We start from the raw sequence: 17,478 nt of genomic DNA on the forward strand, positions 1-17,478 counted from the left end.
TTAATGGAAATTTAGCTGCACCAGTTTCTGGTTATTAGCATAACAAACAAGTTTTTCCAGGAGGAGTTCCTATTGAAACCTCAGACTTCCCACCAGTCCCCTAGAACTGAAGAAGCTACTCGGATGAGTGGTGAAACGTCTTCTCAAAAAACTCTACAAGTCCAGTTGCCTTTTTTGAACCTTTGTTGGATATAAATGACTATGCTGTCGCAGTCCTGCCATAACCTGACCACGGCAGCTATTTTTTTAATGCCTTCCATTCATTTGTAATACTTTTTACGTTGAAATACAGCCTGCTGTTGAAATTGTATTTTGTGTTTGAATATGGAATAATGACAGTGGTTGGAAAATGGTATCCACAAACCAAAATATTTATTAAAGAAAGGAATGGTCCCGATTTAAACCCGCAGAGATGTAAGGATAGATCAGATCAGTGGAAGACAAAAATCAACCACTGCATCATAGAAAAATAACTCCATTATGTCAGATCATTTGTTGAAAATATGGACCGCCATATGAGAGAATTTAGGAATAAGTTAGCAATATAAATAGAAAATAAGAGCCTGAATAGTCTTCAATGTACAGATTTTATAACAATAACAAAGGATCATCGTGTTTTTATATGTTGTCATATGTTTTTACTGCCCTCTAGTGGCACAATTCAGGACTGAAATATAAATATGGTTACAGAAGCTTTTTTGTCACATTCGTGTCATTTCTACAGTTTCTCCACCAACTCCAGCAGCTTCTTCACTTGCGTCTCGTCTCCTGTATTTGTATCAATCACATGATATCGGTGGTTGCACCAGTCGAGCACCTGCTGCAGAGGCTTTCCCTTTTCCTCGATGTGCTTCTCAACTGTCCTTCTCAGCTCCTCTCCATAGGTGAACAGCACCACGGTGCGCCTCCAGACCTCACTCCCCAAAACGCTGAGGTACTTCTCCACAGCTTTTCTGTCCCTCTCTCCGAATGAGTCCACGGGTAGAGCCAGCAGGAATGTCACTTTGCTTCTCACGGGGCAGAGAGAGGGGCTCAGACCGATCTCCCTCTTGACCTGCTCGGGGTTGGCCAGACCGTACATGCTCCACCCGGGGGTGTCCACCACCGTCACAGGCCACTGTGATACCTTCCCGTGTCCTGCAGAGCTCTTGGTGGTCTTTGTGTCAGTCTGAAACTCTTCTCTATCCAGGATCATGTTGCCTGCTGCGCTCTTCCCTGACTTTCTCCTTCCCAGCAGGACGAGGCTGAGAGCAGGCCTCAAACCAGCTGAGCTCGCTGGGAAACCTGCCGTTACACATATTTTTTAACATTTTACACAGCCTATACATATTTTATCTTTGTTGTTGGTTAGCTGAATGTTAGCACAAGCAAAATCAGGGCCTACCTCTGGACGTGTATTGAAGTCCTGAGCTCCCATCATGCACATTATGCATCACTGTCATTTGTATCTCCTCTCGCCGTATCGGCCGCCTCCTGTCCTCTCTCATGGCCACATCTCGTCTCAGCTGGGTGTTCAAACTGTACTGGAGTTCCCTGAGATACTTCTGAGCCTCAGTCATCATCTGGATCTTCTTAAAGAGCTCTATTACCTGAGCCCCTGAGGCACCGGACTGGTTGGTGAAGACCAGGTGCCTGTTCCCGCATCGCTCCAGCAGCCATTGAAGAGTCTGACCCTGTCGCCTTATATGGTCCTGGATGCGCAGGTGTCCTGCAGCACAAACAACTTAGATGATCTCAGAACATACAGAGAGGAAGAGAGCTGTTGTCCCCTATGTGGCAGGACTATCAGAGAAACACTGCACTCTCGTATACGTCTGACCCAATAAAACATTGAACCTTCAAACTTGTCCAACCCCAAAAGACAAAACACCCAGACAAAAACAGAGCAATGTGCTGTTCAGTGTAGTTAGGGATGTATAGGCTTGTATGTTGGAGAAACAGAACAACACCTTCACAAACGCCAGGCTCAACACAGGAGAGTCAGCTCTCCAGGAAACGATTCAGCGGTCCTCTTACACCTGATGGACAAGGTGTAAGTGGAACGCATTTTAGACAGAGAAGACAGACGGTTTGAAAGAGGAGTAAAGGAAGCCATCTATGCCAAATTGGAAAATCCTTCTCTGAACAAGGAAGGAGGAGACAATTTACAATAGAGTCTTTGGAGTTTTGCCTCTGTTCACACATTGAGACTGGACCCTCTGAACGTTAATGTGTTGTTAAAGCACCACTCACTGGAGAAAGAAGACAGTTTCCTACAAATGCAGGTAAGTATCTGGTCATTCTGAAGATCAACACCCACAGACCCCATCTCCCCAAAAGCCCCTTAGAACTGAAGAAGCTACTTCAATGAAACGACTTCGATTGCTCTTGGATATACCACGACCTTAATGACTGAGAACCTTCACAGGCACTTAACATAAATTACAGCTGAGCCTGAAGGGAATTTGGCTTGTTTTGCAGCGTTGGACCAATTAAAATACGTTTTTGATCTGTTGTGATGGTGCAGTTCATTCTGTCATGTCGTTCAAGAAAAAGTTGAGATTCTCCAAAGTACAGGCAGGACAACTAGGTCTCATTTACTGACTCGGTATAATCTTCCTAAGTTGATGTGCTGAATGTGTCAGTGAACAGTTGCCTTTTTTTGTGTTTAACGACATTCATTCTTATTTTAGCTTCTCCAGACACCCCTAACAAAAACCCTTCAGTTGCTCAATGCTCCACCACAGTTATCAGCTGATCAGTTATTAACTGAGTCTGTCTGGTGGTTTGAGGCAGGATGGGTGATTTACTTTGGGTTTATCAATGGATTTTTGCTAAAAAAAACAAAAAACAACAAAAAAAAAAAAACAGTGCAGAAACCAACACTGATGATTTCACTTAACTATTTGTGTATAAATAGCTATGTTGTGTGTGGACATGGACAGGTCCAAAAGTTTCCCAGCAGAAAACTGAATTGTCACAAGATGGTCAATGTTATTTAAGTCACCTGTCAGTGGTCATAATGTTACGGATGATCAGCGTATATTTAGATCTAACAGGACATTTGTACTTGTATCTTATGTATCTTACCTAAGAGTTCTCCGTGGGTGAACAGGACCATGGCTCGCTGAAAGATGCTGGTTTGAAGCAGCGTTAGCTGGGCCTCCATGGCCCTCCACTCCTCCGCTCCGAAGGTGGTGGAGATGGGCAGCACCAGCAGGATGACATGAGGCTCTGAGTGGCAGAGAGTCAGCCCTCTGCGGAGCTCCTGGGACACTCGGTCTGGTGTGGTGGAGTTGGACGACCACCCCGGTGTGTCCACCACGGTCACCTGTTTGATCAAATCCAGCCACAGTGAGTAAAGACTAGCTTCAGTTCAAGTGAATGAAGCTGTAATCTTTTAAATATTTGCCTGTATTCCCAGGTTGGTGCCGCTCTTCTTGCTGCTTCGAGATGTTTTTTTGTCAAAGGCTTGTCTGCCGAGGATGATGTTACCCGCTGAGCTCTTCCCGCTTTGTTTCTCACCAAGTAACAGCACAACCACTTCAGACAGGCTCAGCTCTGGACCTGATAATAATTCATTATCTGCCATTAATTCACAGTCAAACACAACTGTCCACAGTATTTGTTATTTGTTTCAAATAACTCACCATATAAAGTGGCCATGTGAAGGAGTCTTTAATTATAGAGATTATTCTTTGAAATAAATCCACAGCTGGTATGTAGATTAAATCCTCTGGCTTTAATCTCTCAGCAAGCTTCTTCTCTGCTTTGCTTTGTCTGCATTTACTTCCTTCTGCTGCCAGTGTTGTTCTGATGCAAATGTGCAGGGGCCGGGCCAGCCAGCAATATCAGATCCAAAGGTCACAAGCAGAGAAGTTCCAGAGAAGTGGTTAGAGTCAATAAAGTCACTCCTATCAAAAGTTAAATGATGAAAACATGAGTTATCTTTAGCTCCATGTGGTTTGCTGATCGTGTTTGACAGAACACATTTTACATTTCATTTGTTTTTGTTTTTTACAAGTGAGACTTACTAGTTAGCTTACACTGATCAGCCATAACATTATAACCACCTGCCTATATACTCTGTAGGTCCCACTTTTGTCGCCCAGACAGGCCTGACCCGCTGAAGCATGGACCCCATTAGACCTCTGAGGGTGTGCTGTGGTATCTGGTAACAAGACGTTAGCAGCAGATCCTTTGAGTCCTGCAAGTTGGGAGGTTGGAACGTGATCCAATTGGATTAAGACCTGAGGAATTTGGAGGCAAAATCAGCACCTTGAACTGGTTATTAAGTTCCTCTAACCATTTTTGAGCCATTTTTGCTCGGCGGCAGGTGCGTGGTCTGCAACAATGCTCAGGTGGGTCGGTACGGATCAAAGTAACATCCATGAGAACAGAAGGACCCAAGGTCCAAGCAGAACGTTGCCCAACGCATCACACTGCCTCTCCACCACCGTCCGTGCGATTTAAAAGCTTCCTCAGACCAGGGCGCCTTTTTCCATTGCTCCGTTGTCCAGTTGTCATGCCCATGTGTCCAATGAAGGTGGACAGGGGTCAACATGACTAATCTTCAGCTGTACAACCCCATACAAAACAAACTCTGAGTGTTCTGACACCTTTCTATCAGAACTAACATTCACTTTTTCAGCAATTTCCATTACAGTAGCTCGTCTGTTAGATCAGAACACACAGGCCAGCCGTTGACCCCCACTTCCATCACTGAGTCCTCTGTGTCCATGTCTCTGGTCCACCACTGGTCCTTCCTTTGACCAGTTTTGATAGATACTGACCGCTGCAGACCGGGAACACCCCACAAGCGCTGCAGTTTTGGACACAGTCATCTAGCCATCAAACTTTGGCTCTTGTTTAAAGTTGCTCAAATCCAATTGTCCGTTTTTCCTTTGAAGACACCCACTGACACCTAAATACAGTAAATCGACGTCCTTTACATTCATTATTTATTTATTTATATTTTCTCTAGAACTAGCTCCCATATTTGTAGTTTATTCCTACAGAAGAATTACTGATGCTGCTGTGTAACTGACATTTCCGAGTGTGTTTCCTGTTTCCTGACGTCTTGCATTCACACTACGTCTCAGCATTTCCCTTTATCTTAACCGCAGCTCGTCACTGCTGAGCTAAAGTTCATAGTCTTCAAGTTTGCAGGTTACAGGTCACATGCTACCGTATAGAGTGCCACCCATATATCAGGATAGACGGTCGTCCCTGAACATCGTTCCACTTCATGTTGAGTTCACGTTTCACTGCATGGATGATTGATCCGGGTCCCACATGTAATATTTTAATTTTAGGTGTCAGACCGGATAAGTCCTCGGGCAAGCATGCGAAATGAATTCGGGCAAGCAACAAAATGCGGGACTCCCCCTTCTTGTCAGCCCGTAGAGCTATTTATGGCCCTTTTGATGGCATAAGATCGCACTATGAGGCCGTAATGCTCGGACCAGAGAAATAGGCCAGGCACGGATAATGGAGCAGCAGGAAGTAGGCCATGAGACCACACTTTATAACTCTGTGTTTGTGTCTGCAGTGTTAATCTGGTGACAGAGCTGGCTGAGAGGAATTATAACTAAAGTATGACTTTACCAAGAGCTTCATAATAAAACTCTTGGCAGGTAGATGGTACTCACAGATAAGCTGGACTACCTACTAGTAGTTACCATGTATATTTAAGCAATTTTACTTTTAATCAAGCTGCTGCAGTCGCTGGCTTTCAAAAGCAGTGAAAACATCTTATAATTATCATCTAAGTCTGAAATTATATCCTTTGTAATTTATAAAACGGTCATTGCGTTATTTTACTTGATTTTTTGAAGTCATGTTTTTTTATCTATACATAAAAACATCTGAACATGGGATATTACTTGTTCTTGTTTTAAGATGCAAACATATTTTAAAAAGCTATGTACTTAAGAACATCTTTGTGGAATTGGGGAACGGCAGAACTACTCAATAGTATATGAATATGATCAGTTACAGCATTCAGATACTACTGATACAACTACAATAATAAGTTTACAACGGAATATGGAATATTTCTGAGGTATTTATAAATCTCTGTAACTCTAATTAGACAAGGCTATTGAATTGCTGCATCTGAAAAAGTAAAATCTTGAAATAACTGACAGGCTCCCTCCGAACATACAGATTGTTATGAGGCAAATGTGTTATTAAATTTATAGCTGGGAAATTCACAGAGAGGCAGCTGGACACTGGGTAAAATGTAGCTGATGAGGTTTAACAGAGTGAATTGAAGATAAAGCATAAATCCAAAAACAGAAAGTTTGGAGATTTGTGAAGGACGAACAAAACTGTGGTAGCAGATTTACTTTTTAAAGTCACATAAGACATCATATAGGTGACTGCCGACTATTACGACCCACAAACTCAACGTCAAATGTTAAATAAGGGTTCTGCTATTCCCTACCTGTCCACTAGTCAGCACTGCAGTTACTCTACACCTGTTACAGTCAGAGGATCCTACAGGACAGTGCAGACTCTCCTTCATAAACACTAAAACAAAACAAAAAAAAGCCAAAGACGCAAAGTAAAACCATTGTTTGTTGACTTTTATTCATATATATATATTTATATATATATATATTTATATACTCATGTGTTTGACTGCCACTGTTAAAAAGTGTGACTCCTGTAAGCATAAATAATAACTTTTTTTTCTCTCTTGAAACCTGGTAAATAAACCAACTGAAAACAGTTATGGGTCATTTTCAGCACCATTGAATAGTACATTCTCTATATTGCATCGGGATATAAAAATAGACAGATATAATGTTTCTTATTTTCTTCTTTAAAACATTCTTTCTGTGTTGTTCAATGGCATGAAACAAGAGAGGAAGAAAAGGCCCCATCCGGACGATGAGGATTGTTACCGTTATTATCGTCTATATTATTAATCCTTAGCAGATCCGTACTGGACTGTCCATTCATCCATTCACAGCACTTTTAAAACATCAGTAGCAGCCACACGTGGGAGAAACAAATTAAATAAAACACAAGTTAGAGGGGTGTCCTCTGAAACATGTAACGCTCACAGTGCCACCGGCCCTCCCAACCACTTTTAGAGAAAGAGAGAGGATGCTAGCAGAGACGTAGGAGTGTGTAGTGCAGTGGAAGGGAAAGCCTTGGAAACCAAGCAGGCCGGTGGGCTGTAAGCTCCTCATAACCGTGACCAGTCCTGTTACAGTCACACTCTAAGCACAGTTTGTCCACAGTCCGAAGTGGTGACAATGCTCATGGTGCTTCGCTAATAACCTCCTGTCCCGAAAAAAAACAAAAACAAAAAGAAAACCCAACATGACTTCAAAGCAGAAAAAAATAGTTTTGCAACAAGTCCGTTTTAATGGTTTGAGGCAAATGAGAAAAAGCGAAGGCGCAGTCAGGGTGAGAGTTCGGTTTGCAGTGCATAGAGAGGGACTTCTGAGATGGAGACGGATTCACCTGGTTGGTCGGTCAGATCGGATTATTGCCCTGTGTCAGCCTCACGCGCACACACACACACACACACACGCACACACAAGCACACAAACACGCTGAACACACACCACCACCCAGAACGAGAAAGACACAGGAGTACAGATAGAGAGAGAAAACAGGGCTGGTTGATCAGGTTCCCATGGTTTCCAGAGTGTTCCTCTTCTTCAGCTCTCTTTGCAGCCTCTCAGCTGGTGGGGTGTGTGTGTGTCTTCACATGTGTGTGTGTTTTCGGTGTGATAATGTCCAAACAGAAGTCCAAAATAGGCCAACAGCAGCCTCGTTTTCCATCCATCCGTCCTGTCTGTCCGTCAGTCAGAGTGGTGCTGCGGCCGGCTGTCCTCCAGGAAGCTTCACATCCGTGAGGAGGAAGCCAGCTCGTAGAACAAGACGTAGGCGTCACTGCTGCGCACTTGGCTGGAGGACATTGGCGTTACTCTGAAAAGAAAGCAAGAGGGGCGAGTTAAACTTTAACCCTCCTGTACAACGTGTCATGTCATCCAGTGTTCCTTTAACTTTCTGGATGTCTAAGCTTTTGAGCTGCAGACAAGCTGGTATGGTCTTATTGTCATCAGCTGTACTTCATAACAACTTCAGATTTTCTATTTACATTTACACCTATTTGTACAAATACGGCACATACAGTATGTTTTATGTGAGGCACACTGAGAGGCACATCCGCACTGACTTATTACTATCATTATAACTCACTGAATCTCTTCAGTGAATCCACAGACACAGAACAGCACGTGACATGTGTGCAGTCATGTGGAAGAAGCCACGCTCTGTATGGTAATGTCCTGTACTCCTGCTGCAGCGGCATACAACAATAGAGAGTGATTGAGGAAAAGCATGAGGCCGGTGACGCTCAGTGTGAGAGCTAGAGGCAGAGTGGTGTGTTATGAATGACTGGAGCGCTAGCAAGTAAAAGCCCAGGGCGAGTGACTGGATGCTCACGAGGCAGTGGAGGAGATAAAGAGAAGAGGAGAAGATTATGTGCGCCTTCTTCTATTTATTATTCATCCTGGAGATACTCACACACTGTTCTTTTTTTCTTATCTTTGAGAGTGGAAAGAGCTGAAACTAGTGAAGTGGACAGGTGACTGATGACAGGACTGTAATATTATAGGGTTAAGGATTCATTGTAAAATGTTTATCTCCTGTATGTGACTAATATGAACGTAATAAAGGACAATAAAAGTTATGATTATGTAAGCTTGGTGATAAACATTTCATTGTAATCTTCTCCATAAATGGGTGTAGTAAGTGGGTGAGTGTAGTGACACTATAGTGTGTGTTTGCTGAAGCCAATTTAAATGAAAAGGTCTATGAGATATTGTTTGATTATCGTACTGAACTGCAGGAGTTTATAGTTACCTATGGCCTTACTGTAAATACGTACATATACTGTATGTGCTCCAAGTTTCATTATGATGTTCACTACATAAATAAATTCTGACTGATTTGTTTAAACCTACCTGGAGTCATTAAACGTGTACCATTCTCCCGAGTTGGGATTGCGACAGTAGGCTGTGTAGTGACCACCCATGGTGGTGCCTGAGTGGTTGGACACTGCATACAGGTTGTACACTGCATTTACTGCGACGGGACAGAGACAAAACAAAAAGGTCACGCTACAGTTAGCGGTTGAAACACTGGCCAACATTTTTGTACGTGGATTCGATAAAAACTTTAATGGAATTTAATAAAAACTAAATCACTGGTCAAGAATTTGAACTGAGCAAAACAAAAATATTTTCAGTATCCAAACTATTTGACAGCTCCCAGCTCGTGGAACATATCAGATTCTCCTTCATTACAAAGCATTGGCTTGTATCTTAGGATCAGTTCTTACTGCTGTGTTCAGAGGCAAACTCCCGCAGGTCAAGATCCTTCATGGGGAAGTTAACAAAGGTGGACAGTTTGCTGGTTCTTCGTGCCTCAGAGAAGCGCTTTAGGTCTGGAGAGGGACAAGAGTCAAGGAACAAGTGCTCTTTACACAGTTTATATCTTACAACATACAGCGCCGCTTAAAAGCATTTGCAATCCTCGGAATCTTTGACATTTATGCATAAAAATTACATCGTCAAATCAAACAAATGAAAGAGAAATATTATGCTTAGTATTTTTTTATACAAGAAAATAAATTATTTATCTGTGCTGTGACCACCTTGTGCAGCAATACCAGCAACTAAACGCCTGATAACTTCTAATCAGTCGTCTGCAGTACAGAACCACTCCAGTACTGCTTGCATAAGGTCCTTCCAAAACATTTCTAATGGATGAAGGTCAAAACTTTGACTTGGCCATGACCCTAACATTTTCTTTTAACGTTCTCTGGTATAATTCAGACTTCATTGGTCCATCAGTGATGGCGAGCCAACCTGGCCCAGATGCAGCAAAACAAGCCCAAACAAGGACATTAGCACCTCCATGATTTATGGATGAGATGAGGTTCTGATGCTGGAATGCAGTGTTGTTTAGTCTCCACACACGACGGCTCTCATTTAAACCAAATAATCCTACTTTGGTCCCATCTGTTCACAAAACATTTTCCTAAAAGTCTTCTGGCTTGTCCGCTGATAGTTTAACTGCAGAAAGACATACATTTTCTTTTTGAAGAGCAGTGGCTTTGTCGCATTAGCCAGTGTGAGAGAGAGACAACTCTCAGACTATTATGAGTCTTTCTTTTGGCGTCATCTCTGTTGGGTTCTCTTAGTCTGCTCTCAGGACTTGTGTGAACATCCGCTGACGTTTTGAGTCATTTTTAAGCATAAAATGTAGAAATTTCTGAGGGGTGCAAACACGTTAAAGCATCACTCTATATAAGACAGCTGTGCCCAATTATTTCTCAAAATGTCTTCACTCATAGTCTCATACCACTGAGGACTTGAAACACCTCACTGATTTGGCAAATAATTACAGATGATTGCCAGTTCTGACAAACGTCTGAACATTTGTATTTGGCAGTGCTCATTATAGCTGATTATACTCTAGTTTCTAATACATGACAGGCTCCTGAAGGTATGTCAGCGCATTTCAACAAATTGCTAGGGGCCTGAATAAAATAGAAATGTTTTTTACAGTACAGTATAACATAATGCAAACTGGTAATCTGTCTTATCCCGCTGCAATTCAACTACTCCATCACTGCACATGTCTAATACAGTACATCAGTAACACAGTCTGGTGTCCTGAGGAAAGGATACGCAGCACTAAGATCTTGGGGAACTTCTGTATTGTGAACTTCTTGGTGCATCTCCTCCTGGCTTTACACCTGTAGCACGTCTGTGGGGAAGAAATACGGAGTTAGCTCACTGACTGTTTACAACTAGCTTCTTTAACTGCAGCAAGGTCACATACATCTACTGACACGATTGCATATAATAGATAGATAGATAGATAGATAGATAGATAGATAGATAGATAGATAGATGGATAGATAGACAGATAGATAGATATTTTATTTATCCCAAGGAAATTTAGTGTCTTTTAAAATGTGTGCCTGTATTGTGTCAGATGTCTATACGATATATATACACAAGCTACCACTACATACTATTCAGCTGTAAATTACTGCAGTATGTTGATGAGTTCAGGATACTGTAAATATGTACAGATACATGGTGAAACACAGAAACACTTGATTCTATGCATGTGGACTTGTAAATACGACTAAACAAGAGCTGATTTTCTATAACAAACTAGTTGAAATGGATCAGACAGCAGACAGAAGTGTTGTCGGTACACACTGCAGAGACCGAGAGCGGAATCTGCACTTTAGATAATGATAATGATAGCATTACAACCTTTCTGTTACAATTTGCTTCACTGTTTTTAAGTAGGGCAGCTAGCTCCTCCATAATTTAACTAGTTCTACTATTCTCACACGCACCTTTTAAAACACACAAGCTAGTGCATATCAAGATGAAAAATAAAATATCAGAAAACTGCTGAATAATATATATATATATATAAAATACTGTATGTACTAATTATGTTTGTATTGTGGCTACGGTGATTATTGTACAGCTTTTATTTTTTTATTTTTTTTTACAAAACAACAGGAGAGTAACTGACTTTGTGACTTTTCTACCCTACAGTCAGATCTTGCAGTAGACACCTACCGGCTTCTCATCCCCGTCAAGTACGTCTTCTTTGGTGAAGAGCCGCATGCAGTCCATCAGACTCACCTCACCATAGCCCTTCTGAGCACAAACATAGATGCATTCACATTAGCACGCACACCCAAACAACCGCACAACACACACATACACAAATAGCAAAGCACAAATAGGGACAGGAAAGAAAACAAAGAGCTCATGTTAGGAGCTGCAGACAGAGGAAGGTACTAGCAGAGACTCCAACTCCAACCCCACTCATGAAGAGACTGTAAAGAACCCACATAAACAAAGTCACCTCTGCACTGCCTATTGTACTTAACTTTTGTGTGAGCTGACCTTCTGGGACATGTTTGATAAGGATGAGCAACATTTAACTGTCTCTGCTACATCTGAATATGTGTGTGTGTGTGTGTGTGTGTGTGTGCGTGTGTGTTCTCTAACCTTGGCGATAGGTAGGGAGAGATCCCAGAAGGGGTCGAAGACAGTGGAGCAGAAACCACAGTGGCTGCAGGTCAGCGAGCTCTTCAGCTGTCCCACAAACAGGTCTTTAAGAGCAGCAGCGATTAAATCAAACAAAAGTGAAAAATATTAAGAAAAGGAATCTATGTTTGTTCTATTTAAAAGCTTTTCCACAAATAAGAGCAGATTCTGGTATCTTCTACTCACCTACTATCTTACTGTCTTCTCTCTCCAGGTATTTACTCCACATCTTCTTCCCTTTCTCCTCGTCTCTAAACATGGAGTACAGGTCAGAAGTTAGAACGCTGAGGCTTTATTAACCCTTTAATCATAAAATCATTAAAAAGCAGCATACATTTGAAATGCCTGCGTTGCCTCTTGTTATGAGGTAGTTATGCTGTAGATAGCTTTGATGAAGGAAAGGAGGTTCATAATAACACTCAGTTCTGGTACAGTAAAAGGGTTGCTAATGTAAGGGATAATGGACCTGACCTACTTTATTCTAAACATCTAGGTGGCATAATATGGTACCAGGGGATTAAAATGAGACTTCAAAAACACGTTCTACGCTGAAATACCTTTTAAAGCTGGGAGCAGATATTTTTTGCTCTATTTTTTAGTATTTAGGCAAGATGGACCTGTTATGAGGGTGACACTAAAAGGTGCAGAGATTAACTGTGACCCCTTAAACACGCCATGGTTAGATAACTGATAATTATATCCAAGAAGAATTGGAGCATTAAGCTCATCTGGGCCCCAGAGGGGCAACAACTCAACATGGGAAATGAAACTGTTGCACGCATCCTTAAATTAAAGATTAAAGATGAAGCCTTAAAGATTTATGTTGTCTTCTTCTGGTTCTTGTTTATATACTACATAAAGTACATTATCTTTACAAAGATTCGACAATGAGCCCAGTCATCTTCAGTATTAGATTACTGTGTGTCTAATTGTGCTCAGATTGGTTATAAATCAGTAAAAAGCCAAATGAAATACAACACATCCTTGCATATTTCGTTAGTAAAATTCTCCAACATCCTTTGACTTGCCTTGTTCAGGAAGGAAGTACACACACACACACGGTATATCTGTCTAATTACTCACGGGAGGTGGTCGTAGTCTTCTACAGTGCCTCTCGGCCTGACAGTGACCCTGTTGACCTCATTGTGGAGGCCGTCCAAGAGGAAACGCAAGAACTCCTGAGCATCCTGTTGGCTGCAAGACACAAAAACAGTCAGAACTACAAGCACTAATCTGACTAAATTGTGATCTCGAGGCTTGTGTTCTTGGTCCTTGCAGATAAAAACAAAGGTGAGACCTCCAAAAAATGTAATTCAAAATAACAAAATAGTATAACAATACTTACTTGTACCCCACAAATCTGGGAGCATATCTCTGGATCTGAGTTTTGAACTCGGAAGGACTGACCGCCTCGCTGCTGGACGATGTCCACATGGTCTGTATCAGCTTGGCAAATTCTAACAACAAACAAACACTCAAGTCACTCACATGTTGGTGCATAGAGTGCACGTGTCACAAAGGTAACAACACCTGCAGGTTGATGGTGAAATAAAGGTAAAACTAATTTTCCTATCTTGAGTCAAATTATGTAAAGTTTCATGCAAACTCAAACACATTTAAGAACACTCTGCATCCTGAGGGCCTCTCCAGACATTCATGAGAAGTTTACCTCTTAACACATGTTCAAGGAGATGCAAATTTAATTCAGAGGTAAAGAGGGAATGAGGGCATTACTTATGGACAGCTGGATGAGGAGTGTCTGTTTTGGACTCTAGGGGGCCTGTGTGGCACGTTCCTCACCTTCCATGAGGGCTGTGTTGGTGCGGCTGTTGTTGTTAAGGTCTCTGCGGTGCGAGTTGTGCAAGCAGTAGTCTCGCAGGCTGTGTGTGTTGCTGAGACACTGCAGGATACTGTTCATGAAACACTGCAAGGAGAAACAACACAAAACTGCTTGATTCCCTTACAGATTAAATAATTCTTCATTCATTCATTCATTCATTCATCCTCTGTGTTCGCTTGTCCCGTGAAGGGTCGCGGGGGGGCCAGCTATAATTCTTCTTCATTAACTAATTAAGAAAGGCTCCATTTACAAAATCCACTGGTGCGCATACCATCCAGTTTAGACAATAACATTACTAAGAAATAATTCAGCATCTTGGGTTACAAAACTATTTGACTTATTATCTGACTTGCCAAGACTTGAGGATGATACAATTAATCCCACTATCACATCTGTATGCTAAATGTAAACCTACAGCCAGGAACCAGTTGGCTTAACTCAGTATTTAAAGATAAGACAGGGGGGAAACAGCAGGCCTGCTCAAGCGTGGCAAAATTCATCCACCACTAGCTACCCTCTAAAGCTCCCTGATTGACATGCTGTATCTTGTTTGTTTAACTCATACATAAATGGAAGTGTAGGAATAACAGGTTGTGGTTTTACAGGAGGTTATGTTCATGATTATTTCTTGGCTGAGCACAGTAACTTTCTGAAATTTCTGCTGGTTGCCTGGCAACCTCACAGTGAGGACAAGACTCCAAGAAATGACTGCAAGAAGCAGTCTTGCACATATGTGTCATTTCTATTCTGTATGCTAAGCTAAGCTAAGCTAACCAGCAATTTCATATTTAGTGAACAGATGTGAGCGTGCTATAGATGCATCCAGCTCTCAATGAGGAAGCAGTGTAACAGAGTAACAGACAATATGACCGTCAGTGGAGGAGTACTGCACACATGTGAGCATGACAGAACTGTCTGTGTATAAACTGCTCACATCACATGTCCACATGAGACACGTGCAGTTTGGTAAGCACAAACCAGTCGGAGAGGGAGAGAGCCAGTCTTCCACGGTCCACAGTTCAGGGCTCTGTGATTAGGTTACTGTACACACACACACACACACACACACACCACACTTGTTGTTTATTTCGGGAGCCATGCTCTGCCTGTTGCTTGGCAGATACTGGACTGGACCACCACTCTTGTATGGTCAGATACCAACAAACTGCCCTCAGTGTATCATTAACTGGACTTTGAGAAAGTCACTTGAGACTATTGCAGGACGTTTGGCTCCAGACAGATGTAAAGAAACACATGGCTGCTGCACTTACAGTGTTTCCTAAGTTCTTCAGTCCCACCAGGCCCTGGGCACTCTTTGAATTCTGAAAGACAAATGACACAACATTTAGATGAGAGATCTTACAGTCCTCTTAGCAGGCTGATGGTGGATGGTTTGAATATTTAAACCCATACATGAATAAAGAAGTGATCATCTTGCCATTACACACTTTGCAAACCATCTCTAATAGTGAACAGGCTTAGAGTATCCAGAACCTGTGAACTTGGTGACTCTACGTGTTTGGTTTCATCTGTTTATCTTGTCCCTGTGTTTGAGTTTATCAGTTAAAATGCTCAGCCACTGATTGACAAAATAAGCCTTGTTTAGTTAATTTACTTCACTTCTACTCAAGTTACTGATTTCCTACATTTCCCAAAATCCCAATGGATAAACTTCTGAGAAGCAGTACGAGATAGTTTAGTTCAGCTATCACTGAAGAGTACATTTGACAAGTATAAAGTTAATGCTGGGCATTCACATCTTTAATAACGTTTCATATAAGTTATTGTATTTACGATGACCATATAGGACAAACAAAGGAAACCAACTACAAAAACAATAATCTCTTTTTCATTTAAGCCACTGAGGTGGAAATTGTTTTACGACTGAATACATTTTCATCAGTGAGCTTTCCACTAAATATCCCAGAACTGTAATGTGTGTGTTGATTTGTTTCAGGCTGATTTTGTACTTTAATGATATCCTCAGGAAGCAAGAGAATCAGGAAAACCCAGACATGTGACAAAGTGTGACCTCTCTACACAATGCAGCTGAATGTGTGTATTGTTTCCCTCGAGGAATGAGGTTTTTCCTGGTGAGCATTATCTTCAGAGAGGAACTTGTTTTTGTAATCTCGCAGTCACTTTGTCTCTTGGTAATCGCTCCCAGAGGGCAGAGACCCGATCAACAACAGCAGATAACACGGAACCACTGTAAGTTACTGATTTCAAGTTACACTCTCGCATTTGTGTTACAAATTCTCAAAGCGAGAAACGTTTTGGCTCAGGGAATCACAACAGATGGCAAAAACATACTGTCTAATTATGATTTCAAAATATTAAAATGAAATGCTGTAGAGAACTTATGTCATCACAGCAATGGCTGAATTTTATTACATAAGTTGAGTGGTTATATAATTGAGTGGCTAGAGGAAGAACTAACAAAGAACACGGGGGTGGCTAAGGAATGCACTAGTGCCCTTGACCAAGAAGCAGAAGCAGCAGACAGTTATGTTTTAGAAAACAAGTGTCGGATTGAATTCATTTTGCACAACATTTCATCAGCCAGCATCGTGTCACCAGTATGCCATGTTGACCACATTTACCATGACCATGTATAAGCCATTCAATGTGCTATTACACCTCTGAAATTAGATGGAGCCTTCTTCTAGTCCTTTCAGCATAAAACATAATAGCTGTTTTGTGAAATACAACTAGTGACCAATCAGAAACACTAACTTGGCTTTTCTAGGTAGCAGGCAGCTCTTCACGGCCGGCAGCCTAAAACCAGTCACCTGATCTCAGTGGCAGCTGAAATCTACCCCACCCACGTGCTTCCTGTTACCCTAACCTGTGGAGAGGCCGGAGCACACTCACCGAGAGCTCTAAGAATTAGGATCACTGTGAAAATGGGCCAAAGCCAAGGTGACGCCACACAAAAAAGCATTTATCTGCTTACTGACACAACCAGAACAATTGAGTTATTATTGTGTGGTTCTGAATACAATACAAATACGACGTAAGATGATGTGAATATCATCTACAATATGTGCTTACTGAGTCATGTGGTCAGCAGTCCCCACACCCTGGATGAGAAATAACCACCACAGTTCAAAAAGCCATACAGATGAAGCACTGATGAGTGACCACAGTTTACACACGTAATGAAGTTGCTAACCCAAGGTTTTTTCCAGGTGACGAGCATTCACAGATTCACATTCATCATTTCTTCCAGAGCAGAATGTTTTCTAACAGTGGGACCAATACAGTTCACCACTGATACAACGTGTGCTCTACAACCGCAGTAGTCTCACTCCTACCATAATGATTGTTTCATTACGGACTGATGTGTTGGCTATTGTCTGAATAATTTGAGTGAGATGGAAATCAAAAATGTCTTTACAGTTTCCCAAAGCAGATGGTTTCAAATTGCTTGTCTGGCCAATACCCAAAGCTGTTCAATTTACAGTGGTATGGAATATAGAACAGTTGCCAGACCTACAGTAGGCAAATGTAGAGCATTTTTTTACTTCAGTTAAATCTGCA

At 41.8% G+C, this 17,478-nt stretch overlaps 2 protein-coding genes across 5 annotated transcripts in view; both read right to left on the reverse strand.

The window, feature by feature from the left end:
• Positions 1 to 654: 654 nt before the first annotated feature.
• Positions 655 to 3,571, reverse strand: LOC311497796 (GTPase IMAP family member 8-like; the record flags this gene model as incomplete). Its single annotated transcript, XM_084558162.1, has 5 exons — positions 655 to 1,302; positions 1,385 to 1,708; positions 2,750 to 2,813; positions 3,050 to 3,310; positions 3,392 to 3,571. The coding sequence occupies 5 exons, from the start codon at positions 3,569 to 3,571 to the stop codon at positions 719 to 721; spliced, it is 1,413 nt and encodes a 470-aa protein (XP_084414288.1). The 3' UTR covers positions 655 to 718.
• Positions 3,572 to 6,601: 3,030 nt separating this feature from the next.
• The window catches only part of usp2a (ubiquitin specific peptidase 2a), a 43,112-nt gene continuing 32,235 nt past the window's right edge, over positions 6,602 to 17,478 (reverse strand). For 3 of the 4 annotated variants that reach the window (XM_084558617.1, XM_084558618.1, XM_084558619.1), the window contains 11 exons: positions 15,207 to 15,257; positions 13,896 to 14,019; positions 13,441 to 13,552; positions 13,179 to 13,289; positions 12,282 to 12,346; positions 12,057 to 12,160; positions 11,619 to 11,699; positions 10,701 to 10,779; positions 9,347 to 9,451; positions 8,970 to 9,090; positions 6,602 to 7,929 (listed from right to left, as the gene is read on the reverse strand). In XM_084558617.1, the coding sequence (XP_084414743.1) occupies positions 7,845 to 7,929; positions 8,970 to 9,090; positions 9,347 to 9,451; positions 10,701 to 10,779; positions 11,619 to 11,699; positions 12,057 to 12,160; positions 12,282 to 12,346; positions 13,179 to 13,289; positions 13,441 to 13,552; positions 13,896 to 14,019; positions 15,207 to 15,257 (1,038 nt within the window). In that variant the 3' untranslated portion in view covers positions 6,602 to 7,844. The remainder of the gene's footprint in view (positions 7,930 to 8,969; positions 9,091 to 9,346; positions 9,452 to 10,700; positions 10,780 to 11,618; positions 11,700 to 12,056; positions 12,161 to 12,281; positions 12,347 to 13,178; positions 13,290 to 13,440; positions 13,553 to 13,895; positions 14,020 to 15,206; positions 15,258 to 17,478) is intronic. The other variant, XM_084558620.1, reaches the window with a different exon arrangement.

The sequence above is a fragment of the Chelon labrosus genome, assembly GCF_963514085.1.
Source record: "Chelon labrosus genome assembly, chromosome: 13".
Lineage (NCBI taxonomy): Eukaryota > Metazoa > Chordata > Actinopteri > Mugiliformes > Mugilidae > Chelon > Chelon labrosus.